The following is a 16,820-nucleotide window of genomic DNA, read 5'->3' on the forward strand; positions in this document are numbered from 1 at the left end:
CAGAGCCGGATGCGGGGCTCGAACCCATGAGCTGTGAGATCATGACCTGAGCCGAGTCCGACGCTCAACCCGCTGAGCCACCCAGGCTCCCCAAGAACAGTTGTTTTCTGTTTCTCACTGTACATGCTCTGAAACGAGCAAGGCAGGTAAAATAACACGTGCCCTGTGTCCTAGGAGTAAGTAGCACATGGGTGCTGTGAGGCAGGCTGGGGGGCTAACCCTCCCTTCTTCTGTCAATCTCTCCTGTTTACATAGCTGGGGACACCCCGTCCTCCCCACCCAAGAGGCAAGGTGGTCCCAGGCCTCTGGGCCACACTAGGCCCAGAGGCCACCCGTCTCCAACATAAACAAACTACCATATCTGCTTCGCCCTTACTCCCAGACCCCCTAGAATCGGCTCTTTGGGCTGTGCCAGATCCTGCTGCCGGGCTCCCCTGGGCCCCAGCGCCACACACAGACACTATCCAGTGGAAACTGTTGGGCAATAGGCGCCATTAGGAAAAACAACCACTCCCTGCCCAGTCAGCTGCCCACCGGCTGTCTGTGCCTCCCTCTGTGTCATGCAACTGGGGGCCCAGCCCCTCATTCCTGACCAGAGCGCCAGCTGAGTCCCAGGCCCTCTCTCTCCCAGTTCCCCAGCTTAGGAGCAGCAGCAGTACCCAGAGGGGAATCCCAGCGCGCTATTTATTATTCATTCTCCCCGTTCTGGAAGCAAACGATGATGCTGGAGCGGACATCGAGCTAGACTGCAGAGGGGCCTGAGCTGCCGGAGCTCTCGCCCTAAGTGCCCCGGCTTCCTGATGGCACCCTAGAGCTCGAGCACACGGAGCACGACGGTGGGGACAAGACTCGGCTCTCCCCACTTCCTCCACCGGGCACTGTTGACTGTTAGGTATCCAGGCCGGGGCTCGTCCCAAAGGGGAGGGGTCTTCCGCAGACCTTGTCCATTAGGCGAGCCCACGCCGCAGCGAGCCCTATCCCAAGAGCTAAGAGCCAGGGCAACTGGAGCGAACGGAGGAAAAGCTGGGGAGCTCTTCTCAAACACAGACTGGCTCGGGATGAGCCACAGATTGAGTGCAGATGTCTGAGGGGCCAGAGTCATGGGGCTTTTGCAAGGAGGCCTCCCAGAGAGAGGTGTCCCAGCAGGCAGGCAGCGTGTGCAGCACGCTCCTCCCCACCCTCCCCTCCACCCCCGAGCTTTAAGGAGCCGCGGAAGATAGGATGGGGGGAGCAGATGCCATGCAAGGGCTTAGGAGGAAGTCGCGGAGGGTGGGAAAAGGCAAAGCGCCAGCGACCTCGTGTGTCTGGCGTGTGGAGACTCTTGTACAGAGGAGGCCCCTCCAGCTGTCCGCCCTCTCCTTGTTGAACTTCACCTGCAGCCCGGCAGTCCTGGTGGAGATCAAAAACACAACTTCCTAACTGGGCCAGCGGTGAGACTCCGGAACTCTGTGACCGAAGGGGAGCTTGGCATCTCAGTGGGACACGGACCCTCTTGCGCAGGAGAGGAGATGTGGGGGATTCCCTAAACCCCACTCAGATCCCGAGTGGAGCCAGGCACAAGCCAGACAGCCCTTCACTCTGGTTTGAAGATTTTCCACCCAGAGACCCACGGCCACCAGAGGGCATCACCACCCCATAGTGTGGCATCCTGGGCCCCCCATCCCCTCCCTGGAGACTGTGAGGAGATTGGGAGAAGGAAGCAGGCACACACACATATCTCTGAACTCTCTGAACTCTCAGGGGAGCAACTAGCAGCTGAATTAAATAGTCTCTGGAGGCCGGAGACCTTGGGTCTAGTGGGTACTAGGGCCTGTCCTGCCTCCATCCTTACCCCTCCACGGGTCTCAGTTTGCCTCCTGTGTTCAATGAGTGCTTGGACCACGTCGTATTGTTGCCAGGCCACAGGGCAGGCCCTTCCTTTCCAGCTCTTGGATTCCAGGACTGGAGGAAATCATGTCACGTGCCTCCCAGAAATTGCATTTCCTGGGCCCACACTTACTCTGGTTCTCCGGAGCTCTGCCTGGAAGAGGGGGAAACCTGAAGGAGGAATGTCTATTTTTTTTTTTAATGTTTATTTATTTCGAGAGAGAGACCACACATGCCAGCAGGTGGAGGGGCAGAGAGGTGGGGGGAGAAAGAGAATCCCAAGCAGCCGCCGCGCTGACGGCACAGAGCCTGACACGCGGCTCAATCACATGAACTGTGAGATCGTGACTTGAGCTGAAATCAAGAGCTGGACGCTAAACCGACGGAGCCACGCAGGCGCCCCTGAAGGAGGAATGTCTCAACAGGGCTGTTAGACGCGGGTGCCGTGACACCCGTGGTGTTCACTTGTCCAGCTTTCAGGCAAGGAGGTGTCCTTTAGGTCATCCCTGGGATAGGTAAGGTGGTGGTCCTTCGCACAAGGGATCCTACAGGGTGCCCTTTTGCTGGTCTCTTCAGGGATATGCACAGGAGTGAAGAGAAAAGAAACCAAACCACTGCCTCCCCTGCCTTTGCTCTCCTCCCCATCCCCACCCCCACCCCCACCCCCACCCCAGATGCCGTCTGTCAGGAGCAGGCAGCAGACGGTCCAGGGGTCCATCTGTGCTGATGCTTCACAATAGAGTCCCATGTTTCCCCACCAACACCCCCTCGGCCCCTCAGCCGATGGCCACTTGGTGGTGCCCAGGGGGAGGTGGCAGGAGGGAGAGGAAGGGACTCAGCTCTTGGCTCCCAGCAGCCCCCAGTCTACCTTCTGCCCCCCACCCAACAAGCATCCTGCCATCTGGACTTGTGTAATTACTGAGGGGTGGCACAGACCCCTCCCACCCATAGCTCCTGCAGGAGCTGGGGCCCCAGGGATGGGGGGCTGAGGGAAAGACAGAGTCAAGGAGACAAGAACAGCGACTGAGACAGACCAGGGCACCGAGACAGGAGACAGCCTTTCCTTCCTGTCAGATGTGGCCACTTGCCTCTCTGGACTGTTCATGCCACCCGTCTAACACAGCACATGTATATATAACCAGACCATAGACTCTGTAGCTCCAGTGCCCAGCCAGTACCTGGCATGGATCAGGGCATAAATGTAGGGGGAAGGAGAAACTGAAGCAGACAGCATCACATAGGGGTTAGGATGGCAGGCTCTGGTGCCGGGCTGCCTGGCTTTGAGCCTCCGTTCTGGCACTCAGTGGCCTAGAGCACGTTACTTAACCTCCCTGGGCCTCAGTTTCCTCATCCGTGAGGTACCGATTTCCTAGGGTTGTTACGAAGGCTAAATGAGTTAATACATGTATGTAACAGCACCCACAGAACGGTGTGCACGGCCCATGGTAAATGCTCAATAAATGTCAGCTGTAAAGGCATAACACAGATTTGGGAAGACTGGAGGAGAAGGGGACAGATGGGGACTGTACCTCCCCAGCCTCTGTTTAGTGGCCAATGGTGGGATGCGGAGGCCCCCAGCTTGTGATGCTGACGCCTTGTGGTGGCTAGCTGCTCTTTAGACGCCAAGACTGGCCTTCCACTTCCTCCTCTCACTTCTTATTTGGGCACCACTGACGACAGAGACTTCAGCTGGGCTGTTCCAGTCTCTCCCACTGCCTGGCAGCCACGGTAACACAGGGCGGGGGTGGGGGGGTGGGGGGGATGGTCCCGAAGACAGGGTCAGAGAATGGTTGAGCACATCCCCCAACCCTGAGCACCCACTCAGCTCAGGCACATTCCCCTCTCCATGAGTCAACACACAGTTAAGATCTTTCTGCTGGGAAAAGGGGTATCTGAGCTCCAACATCAGGAGCTGGGGGAAAGTTTATCTAGGAGGGCCACTCTCCAGACTCTCCCAGGGGACACGCCAGAACTACGCCCATGGGATCCCCGGTTTCCACCGCTTCCCTCTCCCCTTGACAGAGAAGGGGAGGCAGCCTTTCACCTCTTTTGGGGCAGCGGTGTAGAGGGGAGATCCCGGGCCCTCACTTCCTGGGGGGGTTCTGCACAGTCAGCTCAGGGTTATCTCTAGCCTCCTTCAGGGATCTCACCCTTCCCCCTGTACATCCTTTTCCCCCTGCACAGCGCAACCACCACTCTTCCCTTGCCTAAAGCCTCCTGCAGATCCCTGGATCTCTTAGAATCTTTCCCTGAGCCTCCCAACCTCCTTACAGTGATCCCTTTCTGTACCCTCACCACCAGATTCTCCATGAATCTCCAAAGCCATCCATCTCTACATTTCAAATCTCGTGCACAAGCCCCTTCACAGATACACACACACACACACACACACACACACACTCATCCCCTCTTCAGGTATCCGGGAGACCCCTGGCCCCGCCCCAGGATGCCCTGCCCCACTCCTCCTGGGCTAGGTTTTCCCCTAGCGGGTATTCGGGTCAAGACTTTCCCCAGCCTGGCCGGGTGTCGGACGCTGTGGGCGGGGCTCCAGGGCAGCGGCCCCCCTGGGGGCGGGGCCTGCCGCTCCAGGGGCGAGGCCACCCGAGGCCGCTCCCCGCCCGCCCCCCAGCCCGCCCCCCAGCCCGCCCAGCTTGCCGATCCTATAAAGGGAAGCGACCTGCCGCCCGCCCGGCTGGCATCTCCGAGCCGCTGGTATTCCCGCCGCGCCGAGCGAGCGCCGCCACCGAGGGTCGCCGGTCGCCGGGCGCCGGAGCCATGACCCTACGCCGACTCAGGAAGCTGCAGCAGAAGGAGGAGGCGGCGGCCGCCCCGGACCCCGCCGCCAGGGCTCCCGACTCGGAAGTCGCTCCCGCCGCTCCAGCCCCGACCCCGGCCTCCGGTCCCCGTGCTGCAGCCGCCAGCCCCGGAGCCCCCGGGGACGAGCTGTACGCGGCGCTGGAGGACTATCACCCGGCCGAGCTGTATCGCGCGCTCGCCGTGTCCGGGGGCACCCTGCCCCGCCGAAAGGTGCGTCCCCACCCCCCAATTCCCGTGGCCCCCCAGCTCTAGGTACCCTCCGCTGTCCCTCCCTGCCCCGAGACCTGCTCAGCCCCTCAACATCCCGCATCTATGCCCGCTGACCCCACAATATATTTCTCAGGGGCCACCGGGTCCCCACTCTCCCCGCCCCCCCCCCCCAGCCCTCTCTTCCCCACAGACACGTTTCAGAACCTGCTGTCCTTCGGCCAGTCTCCCGGGCCCCCTCCTCCGAAGGCGCAAGCCTCCCCGCGCCGCGGCCCCCGCCTCCACGCCGCCCCCAATCTCGGCGGCTCCCCACTCCCCACGCGCCGCCGTCGCGTCTCGCTCCTCTCCTTCCCGACTCCTCCCCAGCACCCCCTTCTCCTACTCGCTCCAGCTGCCCTCAACACCCCTGTGCCCCGCCCCCTACTCCCCCCCCCCCCCCCGCCCCCCGCTCAGGTGTCTCTAGGCCCCCAGGCCCCCAGCCTGGGCTTCTCCATTTGGAACGTGAAGGCCTAGAGCTGGGGTCCCGCCGCTCTCCCGGACGAGTTGAGGGTCCGAGAGCCCCCGGGGGGGAGAGGCGGGTGGACGAGAAAGTGTGTAGCGCCGCGGACAACCGAGAGCTCACCCTTCCGAGGGGACGCTCGGATTGCTAGGCTCCGGGCCTGCCGCCTGGCCCTGCGTCGGAGGTGCGGGGCGCGAGGCTACCGCTCCGGGGACTTCTCTGGGACCGGACGCAGTGGGAGGGGTCGCAGGGCGCCCGCGGGGCAGGAAGGATGCGAGCCGCGCCCGCCCTCTGAGTCTCCCCCTCCGCGAGGCTCTTCCTCTGGCCTGGGGGGACCTGAGCGCTCAGAAAGGGGGACAGAAGACCCAGGTTAAGGAGGGGGGGTGGCCTTCCCCGCTCAGTTCCCCCCTCCCCTGGCCCTTGGCTTCCCCCCACCACACACAATGAACAGCTTGTTGAGAATTTGCATTTTATGAAAATCGGGTTGAAAGACAAAGGGGTCTCTCTATGCTGCCCAGTCCTTCCACCCTGGCCCATTTGGGAACTCCCCTCACCCCTGAGGCTGGTCTTTGGTTCTGGAGAAAAGAGGGCTCACTTCACTTCCTAGCCTTGGAGCAGCCTGGGGGGAGGGTTAACTAGGGCACAGACCAGGAAGGCCCTGGGCTGTTGAGGGCACACAGGACAAGGGCTGGCCTGGGATGGCTTCTCCCAAAGACCAATAATTTAGGGAGGGAGAGAGACTAGTTTCTCAAGGGCCCTAGGGAGGCAGGAACCCTCAGCTCTGACATTCCCTGTCACCACCCCCCCACCCACCCCCAGCCAACCAAACAAAACCTCCTAATCTCTCTCCTAAGTATAGTGAGACTTAAGGACAAGTTTGAGATCTGTGTTTTTTGCTTTTGTCCCAGAGAGCAACAAAATATATGGCAATGTCGAGAGACACAGGTGGAGGTGGGTGTAGCTGGCCACCTACAGCTGGGATCCACAGTTGCTCCCTGAAACAGCCTGTACTTTGGGGGAGGAGACTTGGCCCCACTGTCCCCTGCCTTTCCATGTTCAGGCTGGGATTGCCTGCCCCTCCACGCTTGGGCCTCTGACCGCAGCTCCCCCAAGTCACTGTCTGTGGCTGAGAAATTAGGAGAAATGCCCGACTGGCACGGGTCTCTGGAGTACCTTGACAGGCAAGCCCAGGAGACCCCAGCCCTTCTTGGGGAACCTCTGGAAAGAGCCCCTGCCTCAGCTTGCCGGGTTTGGGAGGTCTGAGCCCTGCAGACATACGCCCTGAGGACAGAGACTGTTCTATCCAGATTAATGAGTGCCCCTTGCCTCCCAACCTGGGAGCTAGCACAGAACCATTAAAGTTCATGCATCTGGAAACTGGTAGGACTGTTGTGTCCCCACAGTCTCAGTTATGGGGTAGAGCCTTAGGGAGAACTGTGGAGTGATGCTGGAGTGGTACTGGGCAAACAGTTACACTGGCAGCAAAGCAGGTGTGGAACTGGGACCCGACAGGCAGGCAGCAGGAAGTGAGGTGCACGGTCCAGGGCTGGAGCCCAGGGGAGGGACCTCCCAGAACAGGATTCTCAGTACCTGCTCAAGAACAGTTCCCCTCTCACCTGCTCCTTCCTCTGTCTTCCCCCGCAGGGCTCAGGATTCCGCTGGAAGAATCTCAGCCAGAGTCCCGAACAGCAGAGGTGAGTCACCAGCACCCCAGCCCCTGCCCTGGTCCAAAAGTGTGAGGTGCTGGGGTGGGGATGGGGGTGGGGGGGCAGCACGACACCGCTGTCAGCCCAGGGGGCGTCACTCTCCCACCCTTTCTGCACGGCTCCCTTGCTAGGAGTGAGGGGCAGGTGGGGGTGTGGGCTGTGCTAAGGGGGTGGCAGAGAAAGGAGGTAGGGACTTTTGAGTCATCAGGTGTTCCTCATGCCACCGGCAGTCCCTGCCAGTTAGCCCTCCCTGGGGAGATCTGGATCTGGGAAGTGGAGGAAGCAGAAGCCTTCGGGTTCCCCTGAGTTCTCCCAGCCCCAGTGAGCTCCGGGGACCCAGATCACAGCCCAGCTGGGTCCAGCTGCTTGAGTCTGGCTGCCCTGCCTGCAGAAGTCCAGTCCTATGCTGGTCCCAGCCTGTGGCGGCCCTGTTAGGAAGCATCGGAGGTGAGGGGAAGAAGTAGGCCCTGACCCCGGGCCTCGTGCTGGCCCTGGCCCTGGCCCATGCAGACTTGGGCCTGGCTTCTAAAATAGATCAGCTGACTGCAGCCTGCCAGCCGGATTGGCCTGTTTGGCCCTTGAGCTAAGAGTTGTTGTTTTATATTTCTAAAGGGTTGTAAAAATAAAAACAGAACAATGTATGACAGAGGCCGAATGGAGCCCACAAAGAAAGCCCAAAATATTTACTCTCTGGCCCTTTACAGAAAAAGTTCGCCAACACTTGCAGAAAACCCCGAGAGCGCGCTGGGGTAACACAGCACTTGGGTCACCCTATTCCCCCGCCCCAGCTCACACAGAGGGGGGAAAGGCCTGCGTTTACAGTGGGGAGGAGTCAGGGCCCGGAGTTGCTGTGCGGCATTTGAGGGGCATCTGGGTCAGGCTGGGCGCTGCGGGCCTGGGTCTCCAGGGCCTTTCAGCGGCCGAGACTTGAAGGGGCCTTTGGAGGCTGCTTTCACTCTGCCCCTGGCCGGCGGGAAGGAAGGGGGTGGGGGTGGGCAGAGGAAACTCTGGGCTCCCCCAGCAGGCGGGGATCTGGAGGCGCTCCAGACCATTGTGTCCAGTGGGCAGGCCTTCAGTGCGGGAAGGGGCGGCCTCGAGGCTCCCCTCCCCTCCCCCCCCCCCCCCCCCCAGCCTCACATCTGGTGGGCTGGCCCGTCGCAGCTGGGAGGAGCAGCTGTGGTCGAGCCTCGTGACTGGCCTCTGGGGGTGGGGCCAGCCCTCTCCCCAAGGCTGTGGAGCCGAGAGGCTCAGGGCTGGGGCCGAATGTGGGGCCTCGGCTAGTCGGCTAGTCTCTCGGGCTCACTAGAAAGCTGGAGGTGTGGCTGAAAAACTCGGGAAGCCCATTCCCTCCCGGGGCCAGCCATTTCCAGAGCCTGCCTCCACTGGAGGCGAGATTGAGTCTCCGCGGCTCCGTGGGGCGGAGGTCAGCCGGGGATCGGGACGGGCATTCCGACAACCCGCGAGGAGAGTTGAATTGGCGCTGGAGACGGTGAGCCCTGCCTGGATGTTCTGGAGCAGACCTCCGGCATCAGCGGAAGACCACGCTGTGGGACCACCAAGCTCCTCTTAGTCCTGACAGTCTTGATGAGATGGCCCCTGTGTCCCTTTGCAGGAAAGTGCTGACTTTGGAGAAGGAGGAGAACCAGACCTTCGGCTTTGAGATCCAGGTGGGAGAAGTTGGGCACAGAGGGAGCGCAGGGTTGGAAGGCCACTCTGACAGATGGCCGGGCCCTGCCACACCCCTGGCTGATGGGCCCCTTGTCTGTTACAGACTTACGGCCTTCACCACCGGGAGGAGCAGCGGGTGGAGATGGTGACCTTTGTCTGCCGGGTTCATGACTCCAGCCCTGCCCAGCTGGCTGGGCTCACACCAGGTGAGGCCCGAGCCTGGGACACAGGGCCCTGGGGAGAGGGTAGGACCTTGCTCCCAAGCAGAGGGGGTGAGAAATCGCTTCTGAAACCCATTTCCTTTCCTCCTCCTGTTTTGAGAAGGCCAAGAAGAATGGATAGAGTGCGGGCTTGGGATCCAGGCAAACTTGCCATTGACTGTGTGACATGGAGCAGTCCCATCTGCAAAATGGGGCACTAACATGCCTAGGGGTTCCCTAGGCACAGAGCCAGGACCTGGTAAATGGCAGATGTCGCTGCTGCTGTTTCGTCTCCTGGCCGTCTGGCAACCCAGCCCGTGCAGGAGCCGGGGAGGGGGCGACATTCCCTTAGATCTGCTCGGATACTGGACATCAGGGCCTCTCCTGTGCCGACCCGGCCCAACTCTGGGGTACCTGCGTGACGTCCTCTAACAAGGAAATGATGCCCCCACTGGGGGCCCTTGGGATTAGCCAAATCTAGAGTCCCCAGGCCCCAGGAAGGGGATTGAGACTGCAAGAGCTAAGCCCCCTTCTAGCACCACTTTCTTCCCTAAGCCCTCACCTCCTTGCCCACTTACCAGCAGCCCCCGGTAGCCAAGTGGTATGTTGCAACTTTGCAAAATAATTTCATATTCACTCTCCCTCCTGATCCCTGAAGTAGCCACAGTAGGGATCACACGCCCTTTTTATAGATGGGAAATGGACCCGTAGAGAATGTGGCTTGCCCTGTCTGAAGTCAGAAGGTTCCGCAGCGGCACAGGGTGTCAGAAGCTGAGGCCTCTCATGCCTGCGGCTACTGTTAGCTCTCAGCGTGGTGCTACTCACCCTGACCCCTTCCTGTCTCGGCCGGGTCTCATGATAGCCTGTGGGCCAGACAGAAACAACCAACTCTGGGGGCAGGCAACCCAGGGTTGCTGAGAGGGCTCAGCCTTTGGGGACAGTTTCCTGAGGGGGGAGTGGAGGTGTTGGGTCTATGAGGGCCCTATGCTGGGGCGCTGGGCCAGGACAAGGTTTCCACACAGCCATCAGGAGTGGCAGGAGGGAATTCAGGAGCGTTCTGTGTATTACCCCTACCCTTCCTGGCTAGGGTAGGGGGCTGCAATTCTTCCATCCTGCCCCGTGGAACACAAGCTCACCCCCTCTCTGCCTGGCAGGGGACACCATCGCCAGCGTTAATGGCCTGAACGTGGAAGGTATCCGGCATCGAGAGATTGTTGACATCATTAAGGCATCTGGCAATGTTCTCAGGTATGTCTGGACGCTGCCGTCCTGAGGGTTCCTGAGCCCAGCTTCTCTCAGTGTGTCCGCACCCTGTGGGCTCACTTAGCCTTTCATTCCCCAACCTCCTCAGGCTGGAAACTCTGTATGGGACGTCAATCCGGAAGGCTGAATTGGAGGCACGTCTGCAGTACCTAAAGGTAGGGCAGCCCAGTTAACGTCCAGCCTCCACCCTCTTCTTCCAAGCTCCTGACCCTCCGGCCCTCACTCTTTTTTTAGGGGCTCATTTACCTGTCCGAATATGCTTTTAACCTTCAGATTTCTTCTGTGCACTGCCTGATCCCTCCGTCTATACCCACCTCCTGCTTGTTTCTTGCTTAGCTCCTGACAGTGAGGCGGGGGGTGTCTCTTGCAGCAAACCCTGTATGAGAAGTGGGGAGAATACAGGTCCCTAATGGTCCAAGAGCAGCGGCTGGTGCACGGTGAGTAGATTGGGGGTGCAAGGGTCCCTTTCACCCCTACTGATGTCCCTATGCATGCTCCCCCCTCAGCACTCGTGGGTTACTTCCCTCTCCCAAGTGAAGAAAAGTTTGTTGAGCTACTGCTGTGGGTACAATATTGCCCTGGGCCGTGCACACACATTTTTAGTTCCTTCTCCCAACAGCTTTCTGAAGGCGAGCGTTAGTATCGTCTCCATTTTACCGATAGGAACAGCGAGGCTCAGTGAGCTCGTTTCAAATGCCTTCCGGGGCTCTTGTGTCACAGTGGTCCTCATAAGGACTCGAGTGTATAATTCCTGTTTTACAGAGGAGGGAAGCGGGGCTTAGGCCAGGGGCCACACGGATGCTCAGCAGGAAGGAGCTGAGGTCCCCTCTCCATGCCCTCTGACAACGCTTCCTCGTGTCTTCTGCCCCTGCAGGCCTGGTGGTGAAGGACCCGAGCATTTATGACACATTGGAGTCGGTGCGCTCCTGCCTGTACGGCGCGGGCCTGCTCCCGGGCTCGCTGCCCTTCGGCCCCCTGCTGGCCGCGCCCGGGGGTCCCCGCGGGGGCGCGCGGCGGGCGGGGCGCGACGCGGACGACGCCGTCTACCACACGTGCTTCTTCGGGGGCGCCGAGCCGCCCGCCCCGCCGCCGCCGCCGCCGCCCCCCACCCGCGCGCCGGGCCGGGGCCCCGCCGAGGCTCTGGCGTCCGCGCCCCGGGCCGCGCTGAGCCGCAGCGCCAGCGTGCGGTGCGCGGGCCCCGGGGGCGGCGGGGGCGGCGGCGGCGGGGCGCCGGGCGCGCTCTGGACTGAGGCCCGCGAGCAGGCCCTGTGCGGCCCCGGCCTGCGCAAAGCCAAGTACCGCAGCTTCCGCCGGCGGCTGCTCAAGTTCATCCCCGGACTCAATCGCTCCCTGGAGGAGGAGGAGAGCCAGCTGTAGGGGCGGGGCGGGCGGGGGAGGTATTTATTTATTTATTCGTTCCAGCCAGTGCAAAAAGGGGGCGGGGGGAAGGGGCGGGGGGTCGGGTCCGAGGGGACCCCAGGAGCCCAGCGCAGCAGCGGGAGAGGGTCCTTGCCGGCCCCATCTGGCCTGCCGGTGCCTGGCTGCCTCTGCGGACCGCTGACCCCAGGCCCCAGTACCCTTTACTCCTCCTCCCCTAAACCACAGTGGGAGGCGGGGCAGGGAGAACGAGGCTAGCTTGGGTTGGGAGAGGTTTGGGGGCGTTCATCCTACATCTGGGTCAGTAGTGCCTTGTGGGGTGTCCAGGGAAACAACTCCCCTGGAGGGGAGGAACCCTGTCCCACGAAGCCCTCTCCTCAGCTTTACTTGCTCCTCACCCTTGGCCTGGGGCGGCAATGGCCGATGGCCGGTCGCTCGCCCACCCTCCACACACATACAGAGTTCCAGTTAACCAGCCAAAGGTGCTGGTCCCCCTCCTTCCCGGCCTTGACCCCTAAGGGCTTGGCCCCCTCCCAGGGGCCTATAACTAAGTTGGGTCCTGCCGGGCAGGGGTCCTGGGTTCTCTAACCCTTGGGGGACAGGAATGGGCATGTCCAGCTGGGTGGGGGCAGCACAGACTGTTCCAGCATTTTGCATATTGTTGCTTCTGAACCACAAACTGTATAAAATTGATGGTTTTTTGCATCTGTGTCAGCGTGGTGACTGCCTGGTGGGGGGCAGGATTGGGGTCCCGCATGCTCTGACTCAAGCACACACCCTGCCCCCCAACACCTCCCCAACACACACACACACACACACACACACATACACACACACTATATTTTACATCTTATTTGCTTGGAGCCTGCAGCCAGGGAAACAGTCTGGTGGATTTTAACTTACATGTATGAACCTGAACTAGAGGCCCCACACCCTCTTCAGAACTTGGGCCTCTTGTTTAAATGTATCTGGAGCCTCCCTTCCCAAATACCCACAACAGGTGGTGCCCAAGGCTTGTCTAAAGTCCTTAACTATCCCTGTGCAAATAAATAACCGGTGCCTGGAACCCTCAGGGCCTGGGTCTCCCACAGAGACCTTAGCAACCAGCCACCCAACCTGTGACAGGCCTAACCAGGGACTACTCCATTGTTCTAGGACTCCTCAGCAGTTCCCCAGCATTCCTACAAGAAGATTCTAACTCCTATGCTGGGTTCTCTGACCCTTGCCTGCCTCATTTTTTTTTTTTTAACGTTTATTTATTTATTTATTTGAGACGGGGAGAGACAGAGCATGAATGGGGGAGGGTCAGAGAGAGAGGGAGACACAGAATCGGAAACAGGCTCCAGGCTCTGAGCTGTCAGCACAGAGCCCGACGCAGGGCTCGAACTCACGGACTGCGAGATCATGACCTGAGCCGAAGTCGGACGCTTAACCGACTGAGCCACCCAGGCGCCTCCCTTGCCTGCCTCATTTTGTCTCCCTTCTCGCTTTCTGCTCTGGCTCCCTTGCTGTACCTGGTATGTTTCAGACCCCATCCACTGGAGGCCTCTGCATTCACTCTTCTCCTAGTCGGCCCCTTCAGTACTCCGCTCTGCCTCCCAAAGGCCTCCTCACCCAGTCCAAAATGCAGTCACACCTTCCACTGGCTTTTTCTGTCATACTACTCCTGACCAGCCACAACTGTCTCGACTTTGGAGGATTTTGGTGTTTGCCTGGCTCCCCTCTCTATTACGACATACACTCCTTGTAGCAGAGCCCAGGCACCTTTCCTGTCTCCTCTGCTGCTTTATTTCATGCCTGATACTAGCTCATAGTAGATGCTAGCTCAAGAACTATAATGTGTGCTCACAGCATGTCCAAGAGGTGGACGCCACCTTTCTTTGAAGTGACCCAGGGCAAGTGACCTGTCTAGGGTCAGAGAGTAAGTAGCAGAGCTAGGCCTGAGACTTGAGGCTCCATGCCACTGTTACTCCCTGGCAGTAACCAGCACGCAAGGGGTGGCTTTAAGAGGTCTAAGTGGCACCCTCCCCCCGGCCAGGCCACCTCCTACCCTCCCCCGCCTGCCCCACTGCACTTGAATGTGCCCCCTGCTTCCTCTCTTGCCCCTGGACCATCCCTTCACCTAGTATGAGGGTGATCTTTCCAAAAAGGAAATCGGATCACAACCCTCCTCACTTAAAATCCATCATGGCTTCCCCTGGAATAAAAGAATAAATTCCAAACTACTTCCTATGCTTATCCATAACATGTCGTCCCTCCGGGCAGACAAATTACAACAAGGCATCCCTTCCTCTGAGTTGACAGCAGCCATGCAGGTCCCAGAATTTGGCAACTGGGAGCCTTTGTGCAGTGCACAACCTCTGCAATTGTATTGGGATGCCTTGTAGGAGGCCCTTGGGGATCAGGTCCCTATCTCTCTCTTCAAGCTCAAATTGTTTCTCCTTCCATGTCACTTCTCATGCTTAAGCCACACTGTCCTAATCCTCAAATATGCCCAACTCTTTCCTGTCTCTGCCCTTTGCCTATGCTGTGCTCTCTGCCTGGACACTCTTCTTTACAAGACTGATTCCTCCATAGTGACTTCAGCTTAAACACTTCCTCAGCTTTCCCAGATCAGATCAGTAGTTCCCCTGTCCTCATTATTCTTTATCTTGAGCCCTCTAGTTATTTACTAATTTATTTTTCTTTTCTTTACCACACTTAACTCCCATTGGTGATTATACTGACTTCCTTTGTATAGATCTTTTGCCTTCCTAAGGCAGGAAGCTCAGCCCTGTGGACATTGTGCCTCCAGGGCCTAACACTGGTGTGGTACACAGCAGGTGCTCAATAAACAGGAATGCTTCCTTGGGGCCAGGCCAGCAGAGGGTTGACTGGCCACCTCCCCAGCTCTCAGCCCTGGGGTAGGGGTGGTGAGGAGGCCCCACCTCTGCTCCAGCTGATGCTGGCAACTGTGAGCCCCTCTCCTGCTATCCCTTTGGGGCTGGGTGTCAGCTCCAGCCAGGGTCCCTGCACCTGGCCGCGCTGCCCTCCCTCGTTCCGGGGAAGGGAAGACATTTGATTAAGCAAATGGAGCCTCCCTAAGCTCCCTGTTTGAACAGCTGCTCTGCAGCCATGACAAACAGCAGCTCTTAGAGGCTCAGGTCTAAGGGAGGGGCCCTCTCATACCTTTGTTCCCAGAGCCTGGGACTGCCAGGAGACCAGCTGCCTGGGCAGAGCCTAGCACCTTACTGGGGGCGGGGTCTGCAGGGGCCTCCCCGGCTTTTGCCTCCTAGCAGGGACACCCAGCCTCTCTCTGACCAGCCTGTTCCTCCCCTCCTCCCCTGCGGCTAGTCTTGGGGGTGATATCGGTACCCCTCACCCAGGCTGAAGGGGCTCCTGGAGGAGGCTGAGGGGGTGCCCAGAGCGGGGCTGGATCCCACCTCACAGATGATGGGATGACGGCACCAGCACAGCAGCCTCCTGCCGTGTAGGTGGGTGACAGGGAGTGACTAATGTACGAGCTGCGATGCTAAAAATTAACCCAGGGATCGTGTTTGGTGGAGGATGGGGGTGGATGGGAAGGGAGCAGGGACGGGGAATAGTGTGTGGTTGGTATTCCCCTGCCCTGCCTCCCCTCCTTCATCTCCCACCAGTCTTCTGGTCCTTTCGGTGCCTCGGGGGACTCTGTGGGAGCCCTTCCCCACCCCCAGGCCAGAAGAGCGGTCCCCAATAACCCCAGGGACAAGAGTGGACACCATTCTAGGTCGTGACCCAGCCCTGCAGATGGGAGTTCTGGTCTGAGGTCCCTGCAGAGCTCTCTGCGTCTGCCCCCATCTCCTCAGCATGGTGGCGGCGTGCCCCGGAGTCCCCTGGTTCTCCTCCCACTCTGCCCGGGGCCACCGCTCTGCTCAGAAGTGGGGGATGGGGCAGGAGTAGCCAGTGCACAGAGACAAGGGAAGGTTTCCACTGGCAGATGGAGTGGGGGGTGGCAGTGGAGGCAGGAGCTGTACCTGAAGGAAAGGATGAGGGACCCTATCCCAGAGCACCTCTACGTACTGGTACTGTACTGAACACTTCCAGAGCCATCGGCCGCTTAGGCCTCACCGCATATCCAAGAGCCATTCGCCACTGTCCCTGTTTCACAGATGAAGAAACGAAGAAGTGGAGAGGTTAAGGGAACATAGGTGGTACCTGGACGAGACAGTATTCCCTCATCTATGTTTGTCTGAAGGGCCCGGACTGGGCAGAGGGAAGGCGTCCCGAGGGAGTATGAGGACAGAATGTCAAGACGGTAAGGAACCAGGGAGCCTGGGTGGTTCAGTCGGTTAAGCGTCCAACGTCTGCTCAGGTCATGATCTCACGATTCAGTTCATGAGTTCAAGCCCTGCATCAGGCTTTCTGCTATCAGCACAGTGCTTGCTTCAGATCCTCTGTACCCCTCTCTCTGCGCTCTCTCTCTCAAAAATAAGTAAACACTAAAAACAAACAAACAAAAAAAGATGGTAAGAAACCGTTTAGAGGAGCTAAACCTCTAAGGCAGTGCAACTCATGTGTGGGGAGGGAAAGTGGGAGCATGGAGGGTGGATGAAAGGGGGGACCTGAGGGAGCAGGGTCTGATATGTGCCAGACAGCAGAAGGAGATCAGGTCGAGAGGGATCAAGGCTCCATGGATGTGGGTGCTGTGCTGGAGTGAGGTGAGAACATTCCCATCAAAACATGGAGGGGCTCTTGACACTGGATTCTGGGGGCCACAAAAGGGGCTTGGGCTTGGAGAAGGGCTTTGTTGACACACATAAGAAAACTTATTAGGAGTAATCCATAAACACTCCCATTTTGCTCGGGGACAAAACCAGAGAACTTGAGCTGAATGGCGGCAGGACAAGAAGAGATAAGATAGTAGAAGACACTCTCTGCTCACTGGTCAGTCAGTCACTCCTAAAATTGGGGAAGTGAGAGGCTGTGGGACTCCCCAAGGGTCAGGAGAAATGCCAGGCTGTCTACTTGGGAGGCTGCTTGGCCCTGCAGTGACGGCGGGATGGGATGGCCTAGAGGAAGGAGGAATGGGCTGAGGGAAGTGAGAGAGAAAAGACCTTGAGGTTGAGAAGGCAGGGGCCCAAGGAGGGCTCCTCCATGCAATGAAATGGCCAGAGTAGAGGTGTGCCTGACCCCTGGTGGTGGCCTCAGAACACTGCATCTCTCTTGGCCCTGACCTTAACAGGCACCAGATCTGGAAGA

At 59.2% G+C, this 16,820-nt stretch overlaps 1 protein-coding gene across 2 annotated transcripts; it reads left to right on the plus strand.

Annotated features, from left to right (window-relative positions):
• The first annotated feature begins 4,540 nt into the window (after nucleotides 1-4,540).
• On the plus strand, nucleotides 4,541-12,308 carry TAMALIN (trafficking regulator and scaffold protein tamalin). 2 transcript variants are annotated; one of them, XM_043563973.1, is made up of 8 exons: nucleotides 4,541-4,893; nucleotides 7,034-7,083; nucleotides 8,708-8,762; nucleotides 8,867-8,969; nucleotides 10,118-10,211; nucleotides 10,315-10,381; nucleotides 10,597-10,663; nucleotides 11,101-12,308. In XM_043563973.1, the coding sequence occupies exons 1-8, from the start codon at nucleotides 4,642-4,644 to the stop codon at nucleotides 11,601-11,603; spliced, it is 1,191 nt and encodes a 396-aa protein (XP_043419908.1). In that variant the 5' UTR covers nucleotides 4,541-4,641; the 3' UTR covers nucleotides 11,604-12,308. The 2 variants fall into 2 exon arrangements, with proteins under 2 accessions (XP_043419908.1, XP_043419909.1); XM_043563974.1 differs by lacking the exons at nucleotides 4,541-4,893; nucleotides 7,034-7,083 and adding an exon at nucleotides 8,089-8,584.
• Nucleotides 12,309-16,820: the final 4,512 nt, after the last annotated feature.

Source organism: Prionailurus bengalensis, chromosome B4, assembly GCF_016509475.1.
Source record: "Prionailurus bengalensis isolate Pbe53 chromosome B4, Fcat_Pben_1.1_paternal_pri, whole genome shotgun sequence".
NCBI classification, from domain to species: Eukaryota; Metazoa; Chordata; class Mammalia; order Carnivora; family Felidae; genus Prionailurus; species Prionailurus bengalensis.

Excerpts from the sequence above, each read along its gene's own strand:
- TAMALIN (XM_043563973.1), top strand. The coding sequence starts at position 4,642 with ATGACCCTACGCCGACTCAGGAAGCTGCAGCAGAAGGAGGAGGCGGCG. Across the intron at positions 10,382-10,596 it reads CACGTCTGCAGTACCTAAAG|CAAACCCTGTATGAGAAGTG; the intron begins GTAGGGCAGCCC and ends TGTCTCTTGCAG. Across the intron at positions 10,664-11,100 it reads AGAGCAGCGGCTGGTGCACG|GCCTGGTGGTGAAGGACCCG; the intron begins GTGAGTAGATTG and ends CTGCCCCTGCAG.